This window comes from Aedes albopictus, chromosome 1 (genome assembly GCF_035046485.1).
Source record: "Aedes albopictus strain Foshan chromosome 1, AalbF5, whole genome shotgun sequence".
Lineage (NCBI taxonomy): Eukaryota > Metazoa > Arthropoda > Insecta > Diptera > Culicidae > Aedes > Aedes albopictus.
Window position 1 is genome coordinate 157,994,501 of NC_085136.1, and position 23,962 is coordinate 158,018,462.

Here is a 23,962-nt window from a genome sequence, read left to right on the forward strand (position 1 = left end):
TCATTTGTTTGGACTTCAGAGGACCAAACATCGACTCTGATCAAATCTTGTTATCAGTTAACGTTACCGAAGTGCAAAACAGTATGACACAAAATGATATGCGGAAAATTTACGAAACTGTCAATTGCTTAAGGAGTAAAACATTTCCGTCTCCTATCAGGTACAATTACCTTGAAGGTAAGGTAAATTACATCACGCAAAAGACAATTTTTAACCTCCCGGCGTATTACCAAACAAAATACCAATCCAAGATTGCCCTGTTTGACTGTATCTAACCTGCAAACTTTCGAGTATCAAGGATGTCATCCAAAATAAAGGCGAATCGATTCCTTCATAGCTACTCATTAATTTATGAACTACACTTACATATGTGAGACATCCAACATCAAATTTCCCACGCACGGCTGAGAAATGAAATGGCAATAAATCACTTACCGCTACATAGTTAAGTCGTCAACAGGTCTTCAAATGGGTGCTTGCATCTCGGCGGCATACCCAATGTATGGATGTGATGGCTGCATCTGCAAGTGCTCCTCCTGGATCTGGTCCACGGGCTTGACCGCCAGCTTTTCACCCGTCGAGGACCATGTGACGGGTTCACTGGAGTGGATCTTATAATGCTTACGAAGCGAGTCCTTCTTGGCAAAAGACTTCTCACACACGTCGCAGTTGAAAACCTAAAATCGTTATAAATTATAAATTTAAAAGTTATGTAACCGGTAAAATTGCAACTACCTTAATTCCAGTGTGAACATGCGAATGCTGAACCAGTAACAATTTAGTACGGAACGCTTTGTCACACAAATCGCACGAATACGGTCTAATGTTCAGATGGCTTTGCGTGTGCGATCGAAGCGCCTTGTGGGACGTGAATGATTTGCCACATGTGTCGCACAGGAGGTTCAGTATTTTGCTGTGCGTTTTGATGTGCTCGTTGAGCTCGCGCCGCGTTGGGAATGTTTGCTCACAGCACTTGTACACGTAGCCGAGTTCTTCAAACTCTTCACCATGCACTTGGCTTTTGTGGTTTTCCAAGTTGAACGAATTGGTGTAAGATTTTCCGCATTGATCGCAAATCAGCTGCGGTTTCGGTTGGTGTGTAAGTTTATGTTGGTACAGTGCTCTTCGAGTGTCGCAAACCTTACCGCACTGATCGCAAGTACTGTTGACCTTCTTGCAGGCTATGCTTTCGTCGATATGGGCTTGCAGTTCTTCGAAGCTACTGAACTTTCCTTTGCACGTCACGCACACATAGTTACATGGATCGGTCAGACTTATAACTACACTTTTGGTACCGGACAGGCGCTTCGGTTTGGGCTTCACCGGCGATTGTTTACGCCGTTTTGCAACCTGAAAAAGAAGAACGCGGTGATTGGCCTACAAATGGTCTAGATTTCAAAGGTACCATTCTTACCGGTTTAGGGCGTTCTTCTACATAATCCGGATCCATTTCGATCTCCAGTCTTTCTTCCGGATACATATCTTGGCTGCTTTCATCGGACGAATGCATTTCTTTGATATTGACGGACTCAATATTTCTGAAACTCTTCCGGGCCAACACTTCGCCCTGATCATCGTCGTCGTCTGTATCATCGTAATGAACCAAATCATCGGCCGTCAGATGATCGAGTTCCTCGTCAAGAACCTCCACTTTCATCTTCAGCAGCGGTTCGTCATCGTCAAACCGTTGTTTGACCCTAGCCGGTGGCGGTTCGGTTTTTATCAATTTCTTATCGACCTTCTTGATCACGATGGATGAAGTGTTAAGCTTTCGTAGCACCTCGTTTACGGAGGCTGCTTTTGGTGTGGACTTCTTCGTGCTCATTGACTGCGCAAGAAAACGAATTTCCGAAGGGGTCATAACGTTGTTGGTGACCGGTCGATTGGTGCGCTCAAGCAAATCTCGTTCCACTTCTTGGGCTTTGAGCACAAAACCCTCCATCTGTTGGATTGTGCTAGCGCATTCAGCACACGCCAGTTTTGGTAAGAGATCTGCGGCATCAAACTAAACCGAATAAAATGGAAAATAAAAATAAGCTTCTACTGGTCTACTCTCATTCTTTACAAATTACAAAAACATATAAATACATTTATGTAACAACAAACGATCATTTTCAATTATTAGAAGAAAGGATACTTAAAAGTAGTACCGCGATCTGCAGAAGTGCGGTGGGACCTTAGGCTAACAACCTACTGTCCCCGAATTTCAAAAAAATGTTCAGTAAACCAATAGGGGAGAAAATCACCAACTGATTTAACTGTAACGACTTGCAGCATGGAACAACGGATAGGAATAAATTGGGAGTTTGTGAAGCACTGCGCCTTATGGTATACACCTACGCATCGCCTACAGAGTTTGCTCCTGTCGGGGTCTTCACAGTCACCCAACGTGTGGCTCGGGTCAAGGCAGCTTTTTTCATAATTTATTTAGCAAAACTGAATCAACAATTCTTTGCCATAACACTCGCTTCGTGGCTGCTGTCGTCCATCCTCGGCCGCGTCTCACTCTTGCCAGATCGTTCTGCACCTTGCACGTTGCCCTCCAGGCCTACTTGTAGGCCTACCATCCGGATCTATTGAGAACACCAGCTTTGCAGAGCTGTTTTCCGGCATTCTCACAACATGCCCCGCCTATCGTATCCTTCCAGTTTTTGCTAATTTCCGGATGCTAGGTTCGCCGTAGAGTGCAGCAAGCTCTGGTTCATTCTTCGCCGCCACACACCGTTCTCCTGCACACCGCCAAAGATGGTCCTAATCACCCGCCGATCGAATACTTCGAGTGCTTGCATGTCCTTCCTCCTCGAGCATAGTCCAGGTCTCGTGTCCGTAGAGAACTACCGTTCTTATCAGCGTTTTGTACGTGGTACATTTGGTGCGAGGGTGAACCTTTTTCGACCACAGGTTCTTGTGGAGCCCATGGTAGGCCCGACTTCCACTGATGCATCGTATTTCGCGGCTAACTTTGTTGTCTGCCGTAGATGAAAACCCGAGGTAGACGAAGTCCCAATTCGAAGGTGTCCCCCCCTATCGTAACACTGCTGCCTAGGTTTGCCCAGAGAAGTTGTTATAGAGATGCGCGAAGACTGAAACCAAAGGTTCCAATTGAACCGTCAAACGCGGTCCCAATCGAGCAAATTCAAGGAATAGAAAAACATGGAAACAAAGCGCAATATGAAAGCACATGAAAGTGTGTTAGTGCAAAGCATGACGTCACTTGTATGCTTGACATCTTATGGGCAGATCAAACTAACACGCACGCGAAAATATAATTTTGTTCACCGCAAAAATTGATTGTTATTGGGCGTGATGTAAATAAACATAACCTAAATCCTCTTCGCGCTTCTCTATAACAACTTCTCTGGGTTTGCCCTGCCGTTCGTAGTTCCGCCTACCAGCATGTACTTCGTTTCCGACGCATTCACCGTGAGTTCGAGCTTTGCTGCTTCACGTTTAAGGCGAATGTACAATTCTGCCACCGTTCCAAATGTTCAAACAAACGAATTGGCCGGATTCCGTGCAAACCATGCCTCGGCTGTTGAGCCGTCTCATAACACCTGACCTTCCAGGGCAATGTTGAACAGCAGGCATGCGAGTCCATCACCTTGTCGCAGTCCCCGGTGAGATTCGAATGAACTAGACAGATCGCCCGAAATCCTTACGCATTTTCTTTCACCGTCCATCGTCGCTTTGATCAATCGTCTATGATTTTCCATAGCTCTCTGCGGTCGATACGGCCGCCGGGTACGCCGCCTAGAAATCAATGAACAGGTGGTGCGTTGGGACCTGGTATTCGCGGCATTTTTGGAGGATTTGCCGCACAGTGAAGATTTGGTCCGTTGTCGAGCGGCTGTCGACGAAGCCGGTTTGATAACTTACCACAAACTCATTAACTTTGGGTAAAAGACGACGGAAGATGGTCTGGGAAATCACTTTGTAGGCGACATTCAGAACTGTAATCGCTCGGAAGTTCTCACACTCCAACTTGTCACCTTTCTGGTAGATGGGGCAAATGACCCCTTCCTTCCACTTCTCCGGTACCTGTTCGGTCTTCTAGATCCGATGGGGGTGATAGCTCAAAGTGGAAATACGCGTTTTTTGCTCCCATTTTATTCCATTCTTATGGGAGATAACATTGCGGCGTTTCCTCAAGCGCGGCTGTTCGTTTCAAATAGGATTTGCCACGTGGAATTTCGTGCAAATGCACGTTTGGAGCATTACAAAGGCCGCGGGGTGTATCATATTCAGCAAAACAGTCAATACTAGAACAAGGAGTTCTTTGAGGAATCTCAGAAGAATTTCTTAGAGGAATTCGGAGAACAACTCTTGAAAGAATGCCGGTAGGAATTCCTCAAGGTATTCTTGAAGGAATCACAAACAATTGGATTATTAAGTGAAATAAATATTGCTGTTTTCTATAGCCTAATCGGAAGAGCTTATTTTTCTGAGTATAAGTGCCCCACACAATGCATACGTTTGCGTGTGCGTGACAGTTATTTGACACATTTCCCATGGGAAAACTGTCAAAAAACGCAAACCTCGACGGAACGGACGTTATGTGTTCCAGGCTTAACGTGATTTTATTGCGTTTTAATAGTTTTAGGGGCGATTTCTTCACCCTGGCTTAAGCGTTAAGCCAGGTTTAACTGTATGGGTAAGCCTGGCTTACCGGTTAAGCCGAGGTGAAGAAATTGGCCCTTAGGGTCGATTTCTTCACCTTGGCTTAACCGATAAGCCAGGCTTACCCATATAGTTAAACCTGGTTTAACGCTTAAGGCCGCACGGGACGACGTGTAATTTTTCCTATCTTCCCTCTCTTTCTAGCAATTTGCCTCGCGATTTTGAAGAAGCAAATATCAATTTCCACTGCACTGACGTAGCTGAAACTTTAGTCGATTGTGCACCACAAGTGAGCAAATGAACGATCAAATTTCTAGTCAATAATATGAAGTAGAAGTTGAGATTTGCATCTTACTAGCAACAGAGCAATGGCGGACGATTTAACCACCGTCCCGTCCGGCCTTAAGCCAGGGTGAAGAAATTGGCCCTTAGGGTCGATTTATTCACCTCGGCTTAACCGGTAAGCCAGGCTTACCCATATAATTATAATTGTAATTTAGATTTATTATTAACGATAACCGTTTAGTGTACCTACCTTGATACCTTGTTGGCTACAAAGTAACTTTACTCCAATGCCGAGCGTATAGTAGAGCACCATCTTCGTCGGTCTTGGGCGATGTTCCTCCAGTTTCCCCGAACGTGTAGGGATCGTAGATCTTCTTCAACCGCGTGCAGCCAGCGAGTTCGCGGCCACCCACGAAGTCGCCTACCTCTACCGGGTTCTCTGCTGAATATTGTTTTCGCTATTCTTTCTTCCGACATTCGCACTACGTGTCCAGCCCACTGAAGTCTGCCGTATTTTATACGTTTCACAATATTCGCATCTTCGTACACTTGGTACAACTCGTGATTCATGCGTCTGCGCCACACTCCATTTTCTTGTTTCCCACCGAGAATTGTCCGCAACACTTTGCGCTCAAAAACTCCAAAAGCTTTTCGGTCTACCTCCTTTAACGTCCACGCTTCGTGACCGTAGAGGGCAACCGGAAGAATCAGCGTCTTATACAGAGCGAATTTTGTTTGCGTTTGCAAGTTACGGGACCTAAGCTGGCTACGCAATCCGTAAAAGGCCCTATTCGCAGCTGCAATACGCCTTTTCACTTCACGGGAAACGTCATTGTCACATACCGTTTAGTGTATACACTTTGAATCGGGTCAAGGAAACAGTTGAGCCTGGTTTAACGCTTAAGCCAGGGTGAAGAAATCGGCCATTAATACCTTTGTTTTGATGGTTAAATAAACAAAACCATTCAATTTTCTGTGGATAGAATGACAGTTCATTCGATAAAATGACAGTTCGCCCCGAACAAAAAAAATCCCCACACAAACTATAAATGCATTTTTAAAACAGTTCCCGGGCACTGAAAGTTATGAAATTTTGAATTTCGACTAATTTGAGGGCGGAGATTCCGTTTAATAAAATATGTAATCTGGATGCCCCTAAAGAACCCAATTTCTGGGAGAATCATGGAAGGAAATCCTAGAAAAAAAATCCCAAAGCAATCGGATGAAATTTCTAGAGAAAAAGTCGGTAGGAATTCCAGCAGGAATTTCGTAAGGCATTGCTAGATGAACGTCAGAAGGAACTCCTCCACACGAAAAATAATTTAATGTTATTTTTTATGAATATTGATCAATATTTTTTATTAGATTCGCCATTATTGCTTTTATTACAAGAACCTGATAGTAGCTATAACATTTCCTTATACCATGTATAAGTTTTGTGTTATGGCTAGAAAAGTATAAGTTTCAACTAATACATTTTCTAAGGTTCTGTTTTGAATGATTTCCCCTCTCGAACAGAACGACGCCATTGTTTTTTTTGCAATAAAAGCCATCGTGGCACGTTCTATTTCGGTGCCAACGAAATAAAAAGCAATTGAGAGACAGAGCTTGCGATCACGGTAGGTATTATAACTATATTTATTTGTAGCTTATTCAACATTTCTTTTCATCATTTTAGGTTCAAGTCGTCGTAACCAACGTCACAGCCAGAGTTCCGACAGATTCCTTCGCTGCACCTTCCGGCTAACAGTGCTTGGGGCGATGCCACCCGATTCTTCGCGGCCGGAACGGAGATCACGGCTGACGCCGCTGCTCCTCGGCACTCTAGATAACTTTGGGCACTGCAACCCGCTTGTTTGCTGCCGGAGCGGAGATTCCGGCTGGCTCAGCTGCGCCTCCGCCTTGGCCTCGACGTTCCAACTGGAAAAGGCTGCCGAGACTCTGGCTTCCTGGAGGCATTATTTATCAACCGCTTGTTCACTGCTGGAGAGATTATGGCTGAATCCGCTGCTTCTCGAAGTCCCGATGTCCCGGCTGAGGAAAGACGGTGCCGGAAATGCGATGCTGGCAGGTATTAATGTGCGTGAAAATACGCGTTTATGTGTTTGTGTCTGTTTTCAACGAGGTTTCGAGTTGATCAATGTATCAACAAAAATATCTGTTTTTTTGTTGATTTGAATAAATACAATAATTATGTTCAAATTGTAAATAGAGCTTTATTTTTGAAAATGTTTAAAAAAAAAACAAGAAAAATATACGGCAATTATTATTATTTAATTTATTAGGTTTCATACATACATTCTATCGGAAAATTCAAATACAAATCATTACAAACAGCGAATGACAGTCATAAGTTAAACTTATACTTTTTATTAATCGTATGTTATGCTGCTCATAACGCACACAAATGAGCTTCATAAGAAAAACGAAATGGCGAAAATGTATAACATTTTCTAATGAATTTATTATGAAATTTTTTTTTCGTGCAGATATTTCTGAAGAAAATTTGAGAGGAATACCCAACCAGAAGGTATACAAGTCCCGGAAGAATCTCAGAAATTCATGGAGAAATCGCACGGACATATCATAATAAAAACAAAAAGAAATTCCGTGTCCATCAAACCCCCGGTTCCCCCACACACAATGAACCACAACAGGAAGCAAAAATTTCCTTACCTTCAGCGGAAAGTATTTCGCCAATTTTTCACCCAATCCGGTCTCGAGCAAATCAACTATCACGTCGTTTTGTCCGCCGCAGAAGCGACAAACTTGGACCGATGCCGAAAACGCCATCCTCGGCTGATAACGCACCGAAATTCCGCAAATTTAAATCTACACTGGCTGAGCTGCAGCCGACACCACAAGCGAAGATCGAAAATTTACTGTTTTGAGCGCTGTTCGACTGACGTTTATGATGGAAGCAAAGTTGTACAAAGTTGGGAAAAACATCGCACTTGGAGTGTAATCGTCGCCATCGCTGGACCCCTCGGCATTTTGCAAAACAAAATTCGTTCGTTCGCTCGCGGTTCGCTCGAACAGCACACACGTGTTTTTGTTTACTACCGTGGCAGTGGTTTTGTTTGCGCGGAATTCTTAGGACTTGATCTTTCGTCGGTTCCCAGGTTCAAAACGGCGACGACATGGATATAGACGGTGAGGAAGAAACCCCACAAACGCACACTATCCAGGCAAGGTTCGTGTCGGATGTGGGAGTCGAGGCAGGGCCTCCGTTGGATTTGCCGGTGAACGTGACCAAACAGCAACTGGAGTTGATTTTGAACGCTCTACTGAAGAATGTAAGTTCCTATGTGCGGGGAGGTCATACGAATTTCTAAATTGTTTTGTGTTCTAGGAGGAACAAACACCGTATTTATTCTTCATCAATGATGACGAAGTTCGTGACTCGATTCAACAAACGCTTGGCACCAAGCAGTTGGACGTAGAAAATGTACTGGACATTGTCTATCAACCGCAAGCGGTTTTCCGCGTGCGGCCCGTCACCCGCTGCACAAGCTCAATGCCTGGTCATGCGGAAGCAATCGTGTCGCTTTCGTTCAGTCCCAACAGTTTGCATTTGGCCAGTGGTTCCGGAGATACGACCCTCCGACTGTGGGATTTAACAACCGAGACACCGCATTTCACCTGTACAGGACACAGGAATTGGGTTTTGAGTGTGGCCTGGTCACCGGATTCGTTGAAGGTTGCATCAGCAGACAAGGCAGGAGAAATTCGAGTCTGGTGTCCCGACACCGGTAAACTGCTGGGACGTCCCCTGGTGGGTCACAAAAAGTGGGTTAGCTGCCTTAGCTGGGAGCCGTACCATAAGAACCCGGAGTGTCGGTATTTGGCCAGCGCAGGAAACGACAATGACGTAAGGATTTGGGATGTCGTGTTGGGAACTTGCACCAAGACGATAGCAGGTCACACCGCTCCGGTAACCGCGGTACGTTGGGGTGGCTCGGGTCTACTGTACACATCGTCCAGAGATCGCACCATCAAGATGTGGCGTGCAGAGGATGGCGTACTTTGCAAAACATTTACCGGACATGCTCATTGGGTCAACAATTTGGCATTGAACACCGACTACGTGCTACGTACCGGACCGTTCCACCCCGTTATGGATAGGAGTAAATCGTACTCGATGTCTGACAGTAAGTTACTTTCATTCATATTACAGTCCACGTTTGAACACAACACGCATTTGCATGTGTATTCGATAACTACAACATGTTTACGTACTTGTTATCACATATCGTCCAATAACTGCAACAAGTGACAGATGTGAAAGAGATGTATCGATTGCTGCAGAATGTAGCCGAATGCAGCGCATATTTCACTTTTTTTTATTTTCCAGAAACTGAAATGCAAAAATCCGCCCTAGAGCGCTACGAAAAGGTCTGTCCGGATGGGGTGGAATCGTTCGTTTCGTGTTCGGACGACTTCACGCTCTATCTGTGGAAATCGAGCCAGAAGCAATTCATTACCAGGATGACCGGCCATCAGAATGTCGTGAACGATGTGAAATATTCGCCGGATGTGAAGCTCATCGCTTCTGCTTCGTTCGACAAGTCCGTGCGGTTGTGGCGCGCCGGTGACGGAGCGTTTATCTGTGCATTCCGCGGCCACGTGCAAGCCGTGTATACCGTGGCGTGGTCAGCTGACTCCAGACTAATCTTGAGCGGGAGCAAGGACTCTACCTTAAAGGTGTGGAGTGTGAAGGAAAGGAAACTGGCACAGGAGTTGCCCGGGCATGCCGACGAAGTGTTCGGAGTTGATTGGGCCCCTGATGGTTCCAGGGTTGCTTCTGGTGGAAAGGACAAGGTGTTGAAATTGTAAGTGTAAAAACAGTTATATATTCAAACGACAGTTAAATGAGTACATCAGACGTTCGATATGTACAGTATTCGCTCGATAACTGGACTATCACGGCTAGCAAGAGCGCTGCTTGATAACTGAAATCAATTGTTATAAGTAGTAGGTTATAATTATCCAGACGAGTTGCAGCTGTAATATCGTTTTTTCGTCATTTGATCGGATTACGGTTATCGAATGTTTATTGTACACAATTAATTACCGAATCAACGATTTTTTAATGCGATGCCATGAACCGTCCCTGAAGAGACGACATTCCTAAGTTGCTGCTGGCGACAAACGCTAACTGCATATGCCAATTTTGTGTCAAGCCACAATACATACTAACATTTTTTATATCTTTCCTTCCAGGTGGACATACTGAACCGAGTACAGTAGTCTATATATTTTTACTCTAATAAGTATAAAAATCGTAACAATTGCTTTTAAGTCAAAGTCCTTACACAAAGAAATATAATCCATTGTGCTGTACAGTGTACACATTTGATATTGTTCTTGTTAGTTTATTTAATATCACAATCACAATCGCTACCGGGTAATTTAGTCGTCAAATAACGGCCGTTTGGCTGTAAGGGTCATTTGGCCGACCGCCATTGAACTGAAAAAGGAGTGATGAACTCGAAAGAACAGCCTATGATTCGAAGAAGGAAAAAATCTCTGTCAAAAATATTAACAGATGCAACGCCTACTAATCCGGTTGTGTTTGAGCTAGATAGAATGGTCCACTGCACAAATTTATGCTGGCCTGCTTACTCCCACAGATAATTTGACGTTTGAGCGGTGCCGATAATATCGGCAGCTAGAATATTATCCAGAGTTTGTCTGTGCCTCTAAATTCTTTTGATCATAATTCGGCCAAATGGCATTTGGCAAAATGGCGTTCGGCCAAAGGGCCGTATACCGGTTCAATAGGAGGCAATCAGTGAAGTACTAGATTGAAAGTAGTGAGCTGGATTTTTGTATGGTGAGATGATCAATAGGAAGCAATCAGCGAAGTACTAGATTGAAAGTAGTGAGCTGGATTTTTATATGGTGAGATGATCAGTTCTCCGTTTCTGCAATGAAATGGTGCAAACAGCGTGGGTTATATGATTCCTTGCCTAATTTGATGCTGTTTGAGCAAAAGTTTGGATAACTGTGTTGTTGAAGTTGCAAGAAATAAATAATACAACAACACAGTTACCCAAACTTTTGCTCAAACAGCATCAAATTAGACAAGAAATCATATAACCCAAGCTGTTTGCACCATTTTATTGCAGAAACGGAGAACTGATCATCTCACCATACAAAAATCCAGCTCACTACTTTCAATCTAGTACTTCACTGATTGCTTCCTATTCTCCATTTCTGCAATGAAATGGTGCAAACAGCGTGGGTTATATGATTTATTGACTAATTTGATGCTGTTTGAGCAAAAGTTTGGATAACTGTGTTGTTAAAGTTGCAGGAAAAAATAATACAACAACACAGTTATTCAAACTTTTGCTCAAATAGCATCAAATTAGCCAATAAATCATATAACCTACGCTGTTTGCACCATTTCATTGCAGAAATGGAGAATTGATCATCTCACCATACAAAAATCCAGCTCACTACTTTCAATCTAGTACTTCACTGATTGCCTCCTATTGTATGCTGATTAATTTCGCTCTGATTTTGGAGTTATTTAACTTTAATTTATAACTTTGTTGAACAAAATTCTGTCACGTAGCTTTATACAAATCCACCCGGTACTGGTTTTGCAGAGTTTTGAATTTGAAAAGCTGACCCCGTAGCATCCGTAGTCTTAGTAAAGGTACTCAAAAAGGGTGGCCTGATTGTATGCGATAATTGGCGGGGTATCATGTTGCTGTGCATCGTTCTCAAAGTCCTCTGCAAAGTGATTCTTAACCGGGTACAGGAGAAGATTGACGCAATTCTCCGACGGCAGCAAGCAGGATTCCGTGCCAAACGATCCTGTGTGGACCATATTGCCACGCTCCGTATCATTCTGGAGCAAATCAATGAATTCCAAGAGTATCTCTACCTGGTGTTCATTGATTGCGAGAAAGCTTTCGACCGTCTCAATCACGAAAACATGTGGGGAGCCCTTAGGCACAAGGGTGAACCCGAGAAAATCATCGGCCTTATTGAAGCACTGTACAGGGCATTTTCGTGCAGAGTACTGCACTTGGTACTGCACAATGGTGTCTTGTTCGATCCCATCCGGGTCGTTGCTGGAGTGAGGCAAGGATGTATACTATCACCGTTACTGTTCCTCATCGTAATCAACGAGATCCTGGTAGATGCGATTGATCGGGAACTAAATCGTGGATTGCTGTGGCAGCCCATTGTTACCATGGAGCACCTAAATGACTTCAAATGCGCTATATCGCCTGCTGTGATCATTCTCTTTATTTAGTACATCTTATATCTCACAGCCTCCAATATATTGGTAGCCAAATGGCGGCCAAGCCGATGGAGGCACCAATATCGATATAGGTGCACGGATCAAGAAAGCGAGGGCTGCTCTTGCTGATAAGAAACACGATGTTAACTAGTTCACGGTTTATTGGAGAAAGAGAAAGAGTTCAGGTACAGGGGTGGTATATATAATGGGATTCAAATTCTCATAGCCTACTACTATTTATGGGTCTATTACTAACTCTTATTTCTAACACCCCCTCTTAGACCCAGTGTGGATCGATGCTTCAGGAAAGCTGGACCAGGTAGGCCCTTCGTGAAGACGTCCGCCAATTGATCTCCAGTCGGGATGTACTGAAGCTTGATGACGTCATTCTGGATGCACTCTCTGATGAAGTTGTAACGAATGTCCAAATGCTTCATCCGCTTCTGGTCCCGGGGTTCTTCGGCAATGTGAATACAGGACTGGTTGTCCTCGTGAATCACCAAAGGAACGTCAAGATTCACTCCAAACTCGGTGAGGAGATTCCGCAACCAGATTGCTTCGCACGATGCTTGGCTGAGGGACACGTACTCCGCTTCTGTAGACGACAACGAGATCGTCGCTTGCTTCCGTGTAGTCCACGATACTGTGCTACCATAGACTTGAAACACGTAACCACTGGTGGAGCGACGGTCGTCCATGTCACTGCCCCAGTCCGCATCCGCAAATCCAACGAGTGGATCGGCATCAGTGTTGCGTCGATATTCCAGGCACAGATGCTTGGTCCCTTGAAGGTATCGCAACACGCGTTTGAGGTGGCTCCAGTGCTCATCGGTCGCGCCACTCTGGAAGCGGCTCAGGAAGTTCACCGCGATGCTAATGTCCGGACGAGTCGATAACATCAGATAGGTCAGACAACCTATTAGCTCTCGGTAGGGATGCTGGGTCGCTTCCTCGTTATCCTTCTTCCTCGTCAGTTTTTGGTTGGCGTCCAATGGAGTCATCGCCGGCTTGCAGTTGTCCATCCCGAAACGCTTTAACAGAGCAGAAATGTATTTAGCTTGATTCAATCGCAACGTACCTTCTTCCATGTTGTACTGAATCCGCATGCCCAGGAAGTTTTTCAGCTCCTGCATGTCGTCCATCTCAAACTCGCTTTTCATCTTTCGTTTAATCCGTTGAATCTCTTCCAGGGAACTTGATGCCAAAACGATGTCATCGACGTATAGGACTAGGTACGTCCACACGCCGTTCGCCTTCCTCGTGTACAGGCAGCTGTCGTACTGTGAGCGTTGGAACCCGAGCTTCAGGATGAAACTGTTGAAACGCTCATTCCAACTACGTGGTGCCTGCTTCAGGCCGTACAAGGATTTGTTCAGCCTGCACACCTTGTTCCCCCTCTCAAATCCTGGTGGCTGCCGCATGTAGACGGTTTCCGTCAAGTTTCCGTTGAGGAACGCCGTCCGCACATCCATCTGGTGCAAATGGAGGTTCTTCTGCACCGCCACCGCCAGCAGGGTCCTGACGGTTGTCATCCGGACCACGGGAGCATACGTTTCCTGGTAGTCGTAGCCTTGTCGTTGGGAACACCCTTTGGCCACGAGCCGAGCTTTGTACCTGTCGATTGAACCGTCATCACCGTATTTAATTTTAAATACCCACTTGCAGGGAACCGGTCGAACACCAGTTGGTAGGTCCACGAGATCCCAGGTACGATTCTTCTCGAGCGCATGCATCTCGTCGTCGATCGCACGCTTCCATTCCGGCCAATCATCACGCTTCCGGAGTTCATTGATGTCGTCCGGCAATGCTTCCACGTAGTTCTCTGCATTCAACGCAAACGCCATGCAGACGTCGAAGTCGGAAAAACGAGCAGGTGGCCTGCGAAGCCGATCGCTTCGCCGAACTGGAACTTCGTCATCCTCGGCGCTTCCAAACTCGTCAGCTGATGAATCGCAACCACCAGCAGCTCCATCTTCCGTTTCTTCGATCGCTGGTTCGGAATTTGGTTCAGGATTCGCTTCACGTCGCAGATTTGGCCGTTCTTCCAACGGTTCTAGACGGTCGGACACCAGGTGGTCGTTAGTGTGCACTTCCACCCGACGCTTCGATTCCGACTCTTCAACGACTACGTCCCGAGCGATGGTGATCCTTCGCCGTACAGGATCCCATACACGATATCCGTTGACACCGTATCCGACGAGGTAGCAAACTTGACTCTTCGCATCGAGCTTCGTCCGCTTCTCCTTGGGAACGTTACAGAATGCCTTGCTTCCAAAGACTCGCAGTCTGGACACATTTGGCTTGTGCCCAAACCACATCTCGTACGGGGTTCTATTTTCGGCCAAGGCAGTAGTAGGGCTCCGGTTGATCAAATGTACCGCGGTCAGAACCGCCTCGTTCCACATCGACCGCTTGAAGCCCGCATCGTCTAGCATCGACCGCGCTCGTTCCATAATGGTCCTGTTCATCCGTTCTGCGACGCCGTTCTGTTGCGGCGTATATGGCACAGTTGGCTCCATGACGATTCCTGCTTCCTCACAAAATTATACAAAATTGGCATTAATGTACTCACCACCGTTGTCGCTCCTCAACCTGGCGATTGGAGTTCCAAAATGTACGGTGGCCATCGCTGCATATTTCCGGAAAGCGTCGAGCACATCCCCCTTGGATTTCAGCACATACACCGCCGTGAAGTGCGTGAAGTCGTCGATGAAACTGACGAACACCTTCTGACCGTCCCAAGAGGCTGGTGTGAACGGACCGCAGACATCCGTGTGGATCAATTCCAATGGGCGAGATGAACGGGGCTGAACTGCTTCGTCGAACGGTTGCCTCGTTTGCTTCCCCATCATGCATGGCTCACATACACCTCCATCCGGTTTCAAACTTCCACTGCCAACATCGATGCCTTCGACCATGCCAGTTCGGATGAGCTTCACCAATCCAGCGTTTCCAATGTGGCCGTACCTGCGGTGCCACAACGTTAGCTTGCTTCCTTGATCAGCTGCCATGGCGGATTCAATCTTCGGTACATCCACATCCAATTCGTACAGCCGGCCCTTCCGACTCGCATTGCACACTACTTCAGAGCCACGTGTGATTCGTGCACCATCCTTGCCGAACGTTACCTCCATTCCCCGCTCTGTGACTCGCTTCACGGAGAACAAATTGGCGTACAATCCTGGTACGTACAGCACGTTGTACACCGTGCATGTCAGCTGCCCACCTTCTACGTTGGATGTCATTTTTACTTCGCCGGCCACACGGCTGGTCAGCGATACTCCCGACTTGGCAACGTTGATGACGATGGGGGAATCCAACGTGCGCACATTTTGCAAATAATTTTTGTCGCTTACCATGTGTTCCGACGCGCCGCTATCCAAAATCCAACGGAATTCGCCTCCTGCTGGTTCGCCGTCCCCCGTCATGAAGGCCACATCGCTACCAGTTTCCGCCACGTGCGCTTTGCTCTTCTTCTTCTGCTTTTCCGGTTTTGCTACAGGACGTTCGTTCTTTGCATTATCCGGACAGTTTGCTCTTTTGTGTCCGGGCTTTCCGCAGGAGTGGCACTTGAAGACGAACTTACCACTTCTTCCAGCAAATGCCGTGCTCGTTTCCGGTCTGTCCCCGTTGTGCTGTCGCTTCGCGTCCTCGCTGAGCAGCCTCGACTTGACGAATTCCATCGAGCACTGCTCGACCGGTAGCGTCTCCAGTACCGTGATCAGCTGGTCGTACGATTTTGGCATTGACTGGAGCAGGAAGAACACCACCACCGGCTTGTCGAATTTGATTTCCGCCGATTCGAGTTCCCGGATCGTCTTTTCAAAGGCCAGAATGTGCTCCTCCATCGGTCGTCGTTCGTCGTACTTCATTCCGGCGAGCTGTTTGAGTAGGTAGAACACGCCCGAAACTCCTTTCCGCTCAAACGTGTGCTGCAACGTGGTCCAAATCGCTCTCGGGGACGTCTTTCCGCGGATATATTCCAACTGGGAATCCGCAATCTTGTGGATCAGGATCGACTTGCATTTGGCGTCTTCTTGCTTCCGCCTGGCCCGCTTGTCCTCCTTTTCCTTCTTTACCGCTGCCGTGTCCTCAGGAACCACCGGGAAAAAATCTTCTTCCTCCAGAGTTTTCTCGATGCAATGGAGCAAACCCAACTCTTCCAGGTACGACTCCATGCGGAAACTCCAGTTCGAGAAATTCGTCCCGTCGAATAGGTACACGCGCTGCGTCCGATCGTCCTCCATTTCCGCGTTTTTACGACAAATTTTCCGTTCCGAACCGAAACCACGCTACTGACGCCACGTGACTCGCGTGAGAAAATTTTCTTCGTCCGTCGGTCGCGTACTTACTCGCGGTTGCTATGGTAACGTGGAGTGCCCATAACCTGATAAGAAACACGATGTTAACTAGTTCACGGTTTATTGGAGAAAGAGAAAGAGTTCAGGTACAGGGGTGGTATATATAATGGGATTCAAATTCTCATAGCCTACTACTATTTATGGGTCTATTACTAACTCTTATTTCTAACACTTGCGAGTTTGAGAAATGTATGGAAAAACAATCAGATTAATCGACGCACCAAAATCCGAATTTTCAACACGAACGCAAAATCTGTGCTGCTATACGCCAGTGAAACCTGTTGTGTATCAGTGGAGAACACTTAACGGCTGCAGGCCTTCATCAATAGATGCCTGCGGTATAGATTTCGTGCATGATGGCCTCACAATTGGATTTCCAACGTGGAGCTCCATCGTTGAAATTCGAGAAAGTGGAGGTGGGTTGGCCACACTCTACGCAGGGGCGGAAACGAAATCTGCAAACAAGCGTTAGATTGAAGCCCGGCAGGACATCGCAGCAGAGGCAGACTCAGGGGCTCATGGCGGCGCAGCCTCAACAACGAAATCAAGCAAATCGACTGAAATTTGATCTGGCCACAGGTCAAGGCGATGGCGGTCAATCACTCTCTCTCTTCTTGGCGTGACGTCCTTATTGGGACAAAGCCTGCTTCTCAGCTTAGTGTTCTATGAGCACTTCCACAGTTATTAACTGAGAGCTTCCTCTGCCAATGACCATTTTGCATGCGTATATCGTGTGGCAGGCACGAAGATACTCTATGCCCAAGGAAGTCAAGGAAATTTCCTTTACGAAAAGATCCTGGACCGACCGGGAATCGAACCCGTCACCCTCAGCACGGTCATGCTGAATACCCGTGCGTTTACCGCCTCGGCTATGTGGGCCCTTCAACAGGATGTGGGCGGTCAATCACCCAGGATGGAAATCATTCAATTCAATCCTCTGCACCACCGTGGGTGCACAGAACTGAAAGTACGTATTTAAATATTTGAATTGCTACTAAAGTTATTCGTAAAAATTGTCTCGAAGTGATCAATTTGACCTCGGGTTACGACATATGTATGTATATTTAGAATGTTATAAGGAATCATTCTAAGATGTGTCTTACCTTCAAGCACATATGCTCTTGCGAAAGGTGGTGATGGCAGGTGATGGCTAATCGATCAACTTTTCAGCGCAAACCGTTATTTTAACAGTGCTCTTAAAATTCGAGGTGTAAATATTTAAACTTCGCCAACTTCACTATTTGCCTTCTTCAAGGCCTTCTCTCTTCTCTCAACTTCACTCTTTGCCTAAACTTTCGATCGAAGTAAGCTGCAGCGGCACATTCATTTTTTCGTCCGTCAAAATTCCAGTCGCATCAAAATGGCTCATTTCCTAGTCAGACGTCTTCTTCCGAAAGCGATTCCGAAATTCCCCCTCGGTCGGAGTTTCTCCTCAACCAACAACGGAAACAGCGAAGACGATGATCACTCGAATGCACAAAACCAGCTGAACAATCTGCACACATACGAAACCGTTGAAGATCCGAATTCTCTCGTCAAAACGACCATCATCAGGCGCAATCCCATTCTGCAACGGGTCAAGACTCCGGAGGAAATCCTAGAAGAAGCTGCCAATTCGGTGGCCAATAAGACATCGGAACCCAGGGCACCGGAACCGATCGGAAAAGATCACACCACACTTACCAAAACATCAGGGCTTTCGGATGGAACGGAAGACGATTTCGAGAAAAATGTCTACTGGGGACACGACGGAAAGAAGAGCATCGTCGGGTACGATATCTTTCAGGAACTCGAGGAAAGACTGGAGGAAATCCTGTCACGAAACGAAGAGCTGAATAATCCGCCGGTGGATAAACCGGAAGAATCGAACCCCATAGAAGAGAAAAACAACAAACAACTAACTAAAATTAGCAACGCTCTGGAGGGTTTAAATCGTCTTTTAAGCTTCTATCTGCTAAGATCATATCTGTATCAGAAACATTGGTGAATAAAGCTTGCTGCTTCGGGGTAACCGTTTTCGATAATTTATCTCTTTTTTATGTACAAACGAAAGAACACAAATTACCTTTCCTATAGCGATGATCAATTTAGCAGCTCAAAAATCCCGTTCAATTATTTTCCCTCCGCTGGCTTTTCGACGGAGGCTTTTTCCTTCAGTATTTGAATACGGTGCAGATTAACGCAATCGGTGAACGCCCGAACGTCGGCGGAACAGTTCAGCGTTTCGTGCTGGTCCTTCTTGTAACATTCGACCACTTTTGCCTTCAGTTCCTGGCACGGTGGCAGTTGATGGGCTACGGCGGTGCTCTCGAAGCGTTTTTTGACATCGACAATCTGGAACGGGAAGGTCACGGAATAACTCTACATATTAGAAAGCACATGGATTGTGTGTTGAGAACCACTGGATTGGTTCTCATGCTCTCGCCGTTCTGCATGCTCGCCTGTCGATTCCATGCTCTGTCGATGCACAATTTCAGAGATTATTTTAAAAGAATTGTAACCGTCGTGTAGTAATGTGTCGTCTTTGTAGTATTTTAGTGTAAATAAAGTCTACGTTTTAATGTGTTATTTCGCTACACCTTGGAGTTTAAAAGCCCGGCCATCCCGAACTCCAGGTCGTAACATACACCGTGTCCAATAAATTCTCATACAAAATCAAATTTAATTCAGATGTTCAGTATACATACCAAGATTTGGGGAAGGAAGTATTATCGGAGGAATGGATAGAAGGTATCGTGTGTCCCATCTACAAAAAGGGCGACGAGTTGGATTGTGGGAAGTATCGCACGATCACACTACTGAGCGCTGCCTTAAAGATAAATATCCTCTCAAATACTATGCCACCGTCTATCACCGATTGCGAGTGAGTTTGTGGGGCAACATCAAGCTGGATTCATGGGTGAACACGCTACAACGGCCCAGATGTTCAACATCCGCCAGGTGTTGCAGAAATGACGCGAAAACAACGTACCCACGCATCACGTATGATACAATAATTGATCGAGACCAGCTATGGCAGATTATGCACGAATACGATTTCCCGGATAAGCTGATACGATTGATGAAGACGACGATGGATCGAGTGATGTGCGTAGTTCGAGTCCCTTCGAACACAACTACATGTAGCTTTTTTAGGGAAAAGAGTTCAACAAAAAAAAATCCTAGATTTCAGAATGATTTAAAGCTAATATTACAGATGTTGAGGGAAGAGTGCTTCGATTAGCGGGTTTGATGACATCTCACAGGACGTCCTGAAGGATCTTGAGGCCCGTTCGATGCTTGCATCAATGGTGAGGACTCCGGCCAGCTTGTGGAGATCGTCGGTCGGGTACCAGGGATTCAAGTTGAGAGCCATCTTGAGCAGCTTGTTCTGTTTAACTTACAGCCTCTTGCGGTGAGATTTGGCGCAGTTGCCCCAAACTGCCGATGCGTAGGTAACCATTGGCCGGATGATGCACTTGACTATCAATAGTTTGTTTTTGATGTGCAGTTTCGACCGTCGATTCATCAGGGAGTACAGCGCTTTGGTAGACCGATAGACTTTTCCAGTGACGTAGCTTACATGTTTGTCGAACTTCAACTTCTTGTCGAACAGTACTCCAAGATATTTAGCTTCATCGTCCCATGTAGTTTGCTGACCATTGACGGTGATCGTCCTACGGGCGAGGCATTGAGCAGCACGCCTCCGGGTGAAGAAAATCGACTGAGTTTTGCCTGCATTCTGATTAATTCACTTAAAAGCAATTGAAGAATACGGCGTTCAGAGGAATGGCAGTATCACGGACGGATATGGTCCTCGGCATTGAGGATCCTCTATTCCCTGGGAAATCGAAGAATCGTGTGGTAGGCACGAAGATACTCTATGCCCACGGAAACCAAGGAAATTTCCATTAAGAAAAGTTCCTGGGCCGACCGAACCCGTCACCCTCAGCGTGGTCTTGCTGAATATCCGCGAACTTACCGCATCGGCCACATGGGTCTTTAGTATGATCCTACAGTATAACCTTGAGTAATGTGCCTCTCAACTATTGCAAATATTAATCCTCACTCCACGAAGAATAATTTATCCTAGTACATGTATCGGAATTATTCTAATTTGACTTACCGCATCGTTATATTCCTTCTCCATAATTTGGTTTGTTTTATGGAGGTTCGCTTCCAAGGTTTGCAAACGTTTGGTCCAGTAGACGTCGTTTGCCCGGAGCTCTTGCTCCTTCTCGCGGCGAACTTGCATCGACGTCAGCGAGGGTTCCCCATAGCCGGCCGGTGGCGGGGGCATTGGATTGGGGTACGAACTTGGCCCGCTGCCATCACCAGCTGGGCGGGGCGCACTATGCTGCTGCTGGCGAGCTCCTGCACGAGAAAAAATAGTTGTTATTTACGCTTAGGACGGTGCATTTTTGTTTTACTCATTGCATAATCCGAATCCGTCGGCACTTTTTTGACAGCCCATAACATTCGGTAGCCCCAGCTCGGTACCTTCCGAATCATTTCTTACCTTCCTTCGGTGGCAGTCCCGTTTTGAGCCGCTGCACTACGTCGTCGGAGATGTCGATCACGCCGGCTGGCGAATCGTTTTCTACGGTGACGGTCCTCGGAGTGCTGGAGGAAGCTCCCATCGTGATCCGAAAGTTTTTCTTTTATTCAGTCTCCTCTAAACAGACGAACACACCTGATTCGCGAGCAACACACACTTGCACTGAAACGAAACGAAGGTTGAATATTTGATGGGAAGGGGCTAAATAAACTACACGACAAAGGTAGGTGACCAAACATGTCTTTCAATCAGGTCATGGCGACAATGACAATGGTCGGGATCCAAAATTAATGTCTTGCGAATTTACTCAAATGGAAGAGAGCGCATAATTTTTCTCTTTTCCCTCTTTGTGAATCTCTTGCTAGAAGCAGTTTTTCTGTTAGCTTTATATTTAACAAACCCAAGAATAACAAAACCTTATGTATGGAAAAATAAAGCAATCAATAAAACTACATTAGCGTGTACCGCAAGCTCTTTCTGTGCGCGACGTTAGCCCACTTCAAATGTGCGATCCGGATTTACTGGCATCACTTTCTCGTTTTTGACGTTTTCCGCCGATTTTTGTTTTTTTTTTGCAAGCGTTTGTGCATCATTTTGCATCGCGTCGCGCGGTTCACTTCACCGGTGTTTCGGATTGTTATTAGCGGCCGGCACAGAAGATTACCCCGGATGATTTGGTTCCATTTTGCTGAGCGCTATTCAAGTTTGTTACTTTAGGTTCGTTTGTTATGTGTACATCTGAGCGGTGCTCAAAAATTTTGCAAATCTGGATGAACACAGCGAAACAATGATAACCGCCTCAGAACCTCTGGTAAGTTGTTTTGGTCTATCTGTGTTGTTGGAATCTTCTCTAGAATCATTCCTGTTTCGTAGGAATTTATTCCTCGGGGTCGTCAGGCGGTGAACGAGCACCCGGGCCCTTTGGTGTTGAAGAAACCCGTTTCGGTTCCGTCTGACTTCATCCTGCTCCAGCGGATGCAGGATGTTAACATTTCGCTCGACGATAGCCCCGTAGAGTCGTACCAGATCCGGGAGGCCTACAGCGAGCTGGACGATGACACTGGCGGTCCGGCATTTTTGCGCGAGGCTGAGTTCAATACGGAGGAAGAACTCTACGTCAAGGGTAACACGGCCGTTTGGACGACCGGGTTGAGCAATGAGGAAGCTTCGCCCCATACGAGTCTAACGTGCGAGCACCCCATCAAGTTTGCCTTTTTCAGCCCACGGCAGTTTCTTTCGTCGGAAGCGAAAGACAACCCGGAAAAAGGCACAAAGAAGCGGTACTTAATTATTATTATTTTTTTTTTAAATTCATGTTTGCTGTCAATTACAACTGTAATTCAATCATTTACAGGTCGAAATCAGATCAACAGTTGAAATCTGCTGTGTGCCTAATGGATGGTACTTCCCTAAGGGTTTACTGCAGCAGTGGTGAGAATTTCGTCACCAGTATTGAATGTCCAATTTCAAACGTTTGGATCACCAATCACGGTATTCTACTGGAGAAGGAACCATCCAGTGCCGTGCTGGAAAATCATTCTATCCCGATGCCCAGGTTGTTCTCGCTGAATCATCCTCTCGATGAAATGTGTCCCGTTCTGATAAAAATGAACAACTCGACAGCCTATTTGACCGAAGCCGAATACCGAGTGGTGTTTACCTGTGAGGAGAACAAATTGGTTCTGATGTATGACGAAAAAATCGGGAAGCATTTCGTTTGCTTCCTGCGCAGGGCCACCGATGAGGAAAAGAACGACATTGGTTGCGGAAGTGACAGCGTGTCGTTGTCCAATACCGTATTCAACGTTACGTCGGGACATTTATCCCATCATGCAGTAACGCCACAGCATTCCCTTGCAACGCCCCAGTCGTTCTACAAGAACTCGCGTAAGTAAAACTCTATGTTTATTACTTGTTAAGAAATGCTGGATTGAAAATTCCTCTAGCAGAGTCTATCGAAGAATCAATCAAACACGAATCGGATTAGTGTGCCGATTTGGGTTCTCTTAGCACGAAATGAAAGCTACAACATCAGTAGAACGCTCTGCAATTTTATTTCCATTAGATATTTGGTTGCTGAGAGTACTTAGGAGTTATACAACTAAACTTTTTGAGATTTTTGACAAAATGTATCATACCTATTAACCCTTCAGGACGCGCGCCGTTGTAACAAGTACAACACTACCAAAAAACCTCGCTCGTCGTATACAGCGCGAGTGCGGTGCCGTTTCAGCTGCTAGCTTGATGACACGCGTCCAGAAAGGTTTTTTTTTTATCTGTATTAACGAGATTTTTAGCCCTAGGCTAGTTTATCTCGGGACCCACGCTTTACTTCCCTTCCGAAGGAAGAACTCACATTTTGTGAGTTTGTCGGGAGTGGGATTCGATCCCAGGTCCTCGGCGTGATAGTCAAGTGTTCTAACCATCTAACCAGGTCCGCTCCCGTCCAGAAAGGTTAAATATCTCAGCCGTTTGTCAACCGATTTGGGGTCTCTTAGCACCAAATGAAAGCTACAATATCCTTGTAAATGGCCTTGAAGTTTTATTTCGATTTAATACACCCGATTCTTTTTTACACGGGGGATGCGTACCGTGCAAAAAAAGTAACATGATTTCTCGACAAATCATGCAAAAATAAGAGTTTTAAATTTTTTTTGTATGGATTTTTTTTTTGCACGGCCGTGCAAATTAAGAATCGGGTGTATTTAGTAGCCCTTGAAATTTAAAACTGCAAAAATAAACAAGACAGCATATTGATTGATCGATTTATTTGTTTTTGTTATAGAGACTTTCAGCCTTTGAAGGCAGCATGTAACCTTTTCATCAAATAAATAAAATAAAATAAAAAATCTTGAGTAATGCGAGGTATGCACTTCAAACGGAATCGCTCAAGTAATTTTC

General features: G+C 45.8%; 4 protein-coding genes and 1 long non-coding RNA gene across 5 annotated transcripts in view; 3 read left to right on the plus strand and 2 right to left on the minus strand.

Moving 5' to 3' along the window:
• Positions 1-326: 326 nt before the first annotated feature.
• On the minus strand, positions 327-7,791 carry LOC115260705 (zinc finger protein 124). The gene is made up of 4 exons (XM_062845628.1): positions 7,579-7,791; positions 1,415-2,005; positions 736-1,350; positions 327-677 (listed from the first exon to the last, which is right to left on the minus strand). The coding sequence occupies exons 1-4, from the start codon at positions 7,693-7,695 to the stop codon at positions 465-467; spliced, it is 1,536 nt and encodes a 511-aa protein (XP_062701612.1). The 5' UTR covers positions 7,696-7,791; the 3' UTR covers positions 327-464.
• LOC115266705 (uncharacterized) lies at positions 4,769-7,179 on the plus strand. Its single transcript, XR_003897402.2, has 2 exons — positions 4,769-6,521; positions 6,581-7,179. It is a non-coding gene; the product is annotated as an uncharacterized LOC115266705 (long non-coding RNA).
• Positions 7,792-7,918: 127 nt separating the features above from the next.
• On the plus strand, positions 7,919-10,261 carry LOC109427775 (protein Notchless). Its single transcript, XM_029861921.2, has 4 exons — positions 7,919-8,198; positions 8,255-9,053; positions 9,257-9,734; positions 10,126-10,261. The coding sequence occupies exons 1-4, from the start codon at positions 8,043-8,045 to the stop codon at positions 10,136-10,138; spliced, it is 1,446 nt and encodes a 481-aa protein (XP_029717781.1). The 5' UTR covers positions 7,919-8,042; the 3' UTR covers positions 10,139-10,261.
• An 8,165-nt stretch (positions 10,262-18,426) lies between these two features.
• Positions 18,427-21,240, minus strand: LOC109427769 (MICOS complex subunit MIC25). The gene is made up of 3 exons (XM_019703364.3): positions 21,023-21,240; positions 20,630-20,877; positions 18,427-18,858 (listed from the first exon to the last, which is right to left on the minus strand). The coding sequence occupies exons 1-3, from the start codon at positions 21,141-21,143 to the stop codon at positions 18,637-18,639; spliced, it is 591 nt and encodes a 196-aa protein (XP_019558909.2). The 5' UTR covers positions 21,144-21,240; the 3' UTR covers positions 18,427-18,636.
• A 384-nt stretch (positions 21,241-21,624) lies between these two features.
• LOC115254054 (anaphase-promoting complex subunit 1) overlaps positions 21,625-23,962 on the plus strand; it is a 33,211-nt gene continuing 30,873 nt past the window's right edge. Inside the window, exons 1-3 of the mRNA XM_062845646.1 lie at positions 21,625-21,872; positions 21,935-22,341; positions 22,416-22,948. Coding sequence (XP_062701630.1) covers positions 21,849-21,872; positions 21,935-22,341; positions 22,416-22,948 — 964 coding nt within the window. The 5' untranslated portion in view covers positions 21,625-21,848. The remainder of the gene's footprint in view (positions 21,873-21,934; positions 22,342-22,415; positions 22,949-23,962) is intronic.

Excerpts from the sequence above, each read along its gene's own strand:
- LOC115260705 (XM_062845628.1), bottom strand. The coding sequence starts at position 7,695 with ATGGCGTTTTCGGCATCGGTCCAAGTTTGTCGCTTCTGCGGCGGACAA. Across the intron at positions 2,006-7,578 it reads CGAAATACTTTCCGCTGAAG|TTTGATGCCGCAGATCTCTT; the intron begins GTAAGGAAATTT and ends TATTCGGTTTAG. Across the intron at positions 1,351-1,414 it reads TAGAAGAACGCCCTAAACCG|GTTGCAAAACGGCGTAAACA; the intron begins GTAAGAATGGTA and ends CTTCTTTTTCAG.
- LOC109427775 (XM_029861921.2), top strand. The coding sequence starts at position 8,043 with ATGGATATAGACGGTGAGGAAGAAACCCCACAAACGCACACTATCCAG. Across the intron at positions 8,199-8,254 it reads TGAACGCTCTACTGAAGAAT|GAGGAACAAACACCGTATTT; the intron begins GTAAGTTCCTAT and ends TTTGTGTTCTAG. Across the intron at positions 9,054-9,256 it reads ATCGTACTCGATGTCTGACA|AAACTGAAATGCAAAAATCC; the intron begins GTAAGTTACTTT and ends TTTATTTTCCAG.
- LOC109427769 (XM_019703364.3), bottom strand. The coding sequence starts at position 21,143 with ATGGGAGCTTCCTCCAGCACTCCGAGGACCGTCACCGTAGAAAACGAT. Across the intron at positions 20,878-21,022 it reads GGGACTGCCACCGAAGGAAG|GAGCTCGCCAGCAGCAGCAT; the intron begins GTAAGAAATGAT and ends TTTCTCGTGCAG. Across the intron at positions 18,859-20,629 it reads AGAAGGAATATAACGATGCG|ATTGTCGATGTCAAAAAACG; the intron begins GTAAGTCAAATT and ends TTCCCGTTCCAG.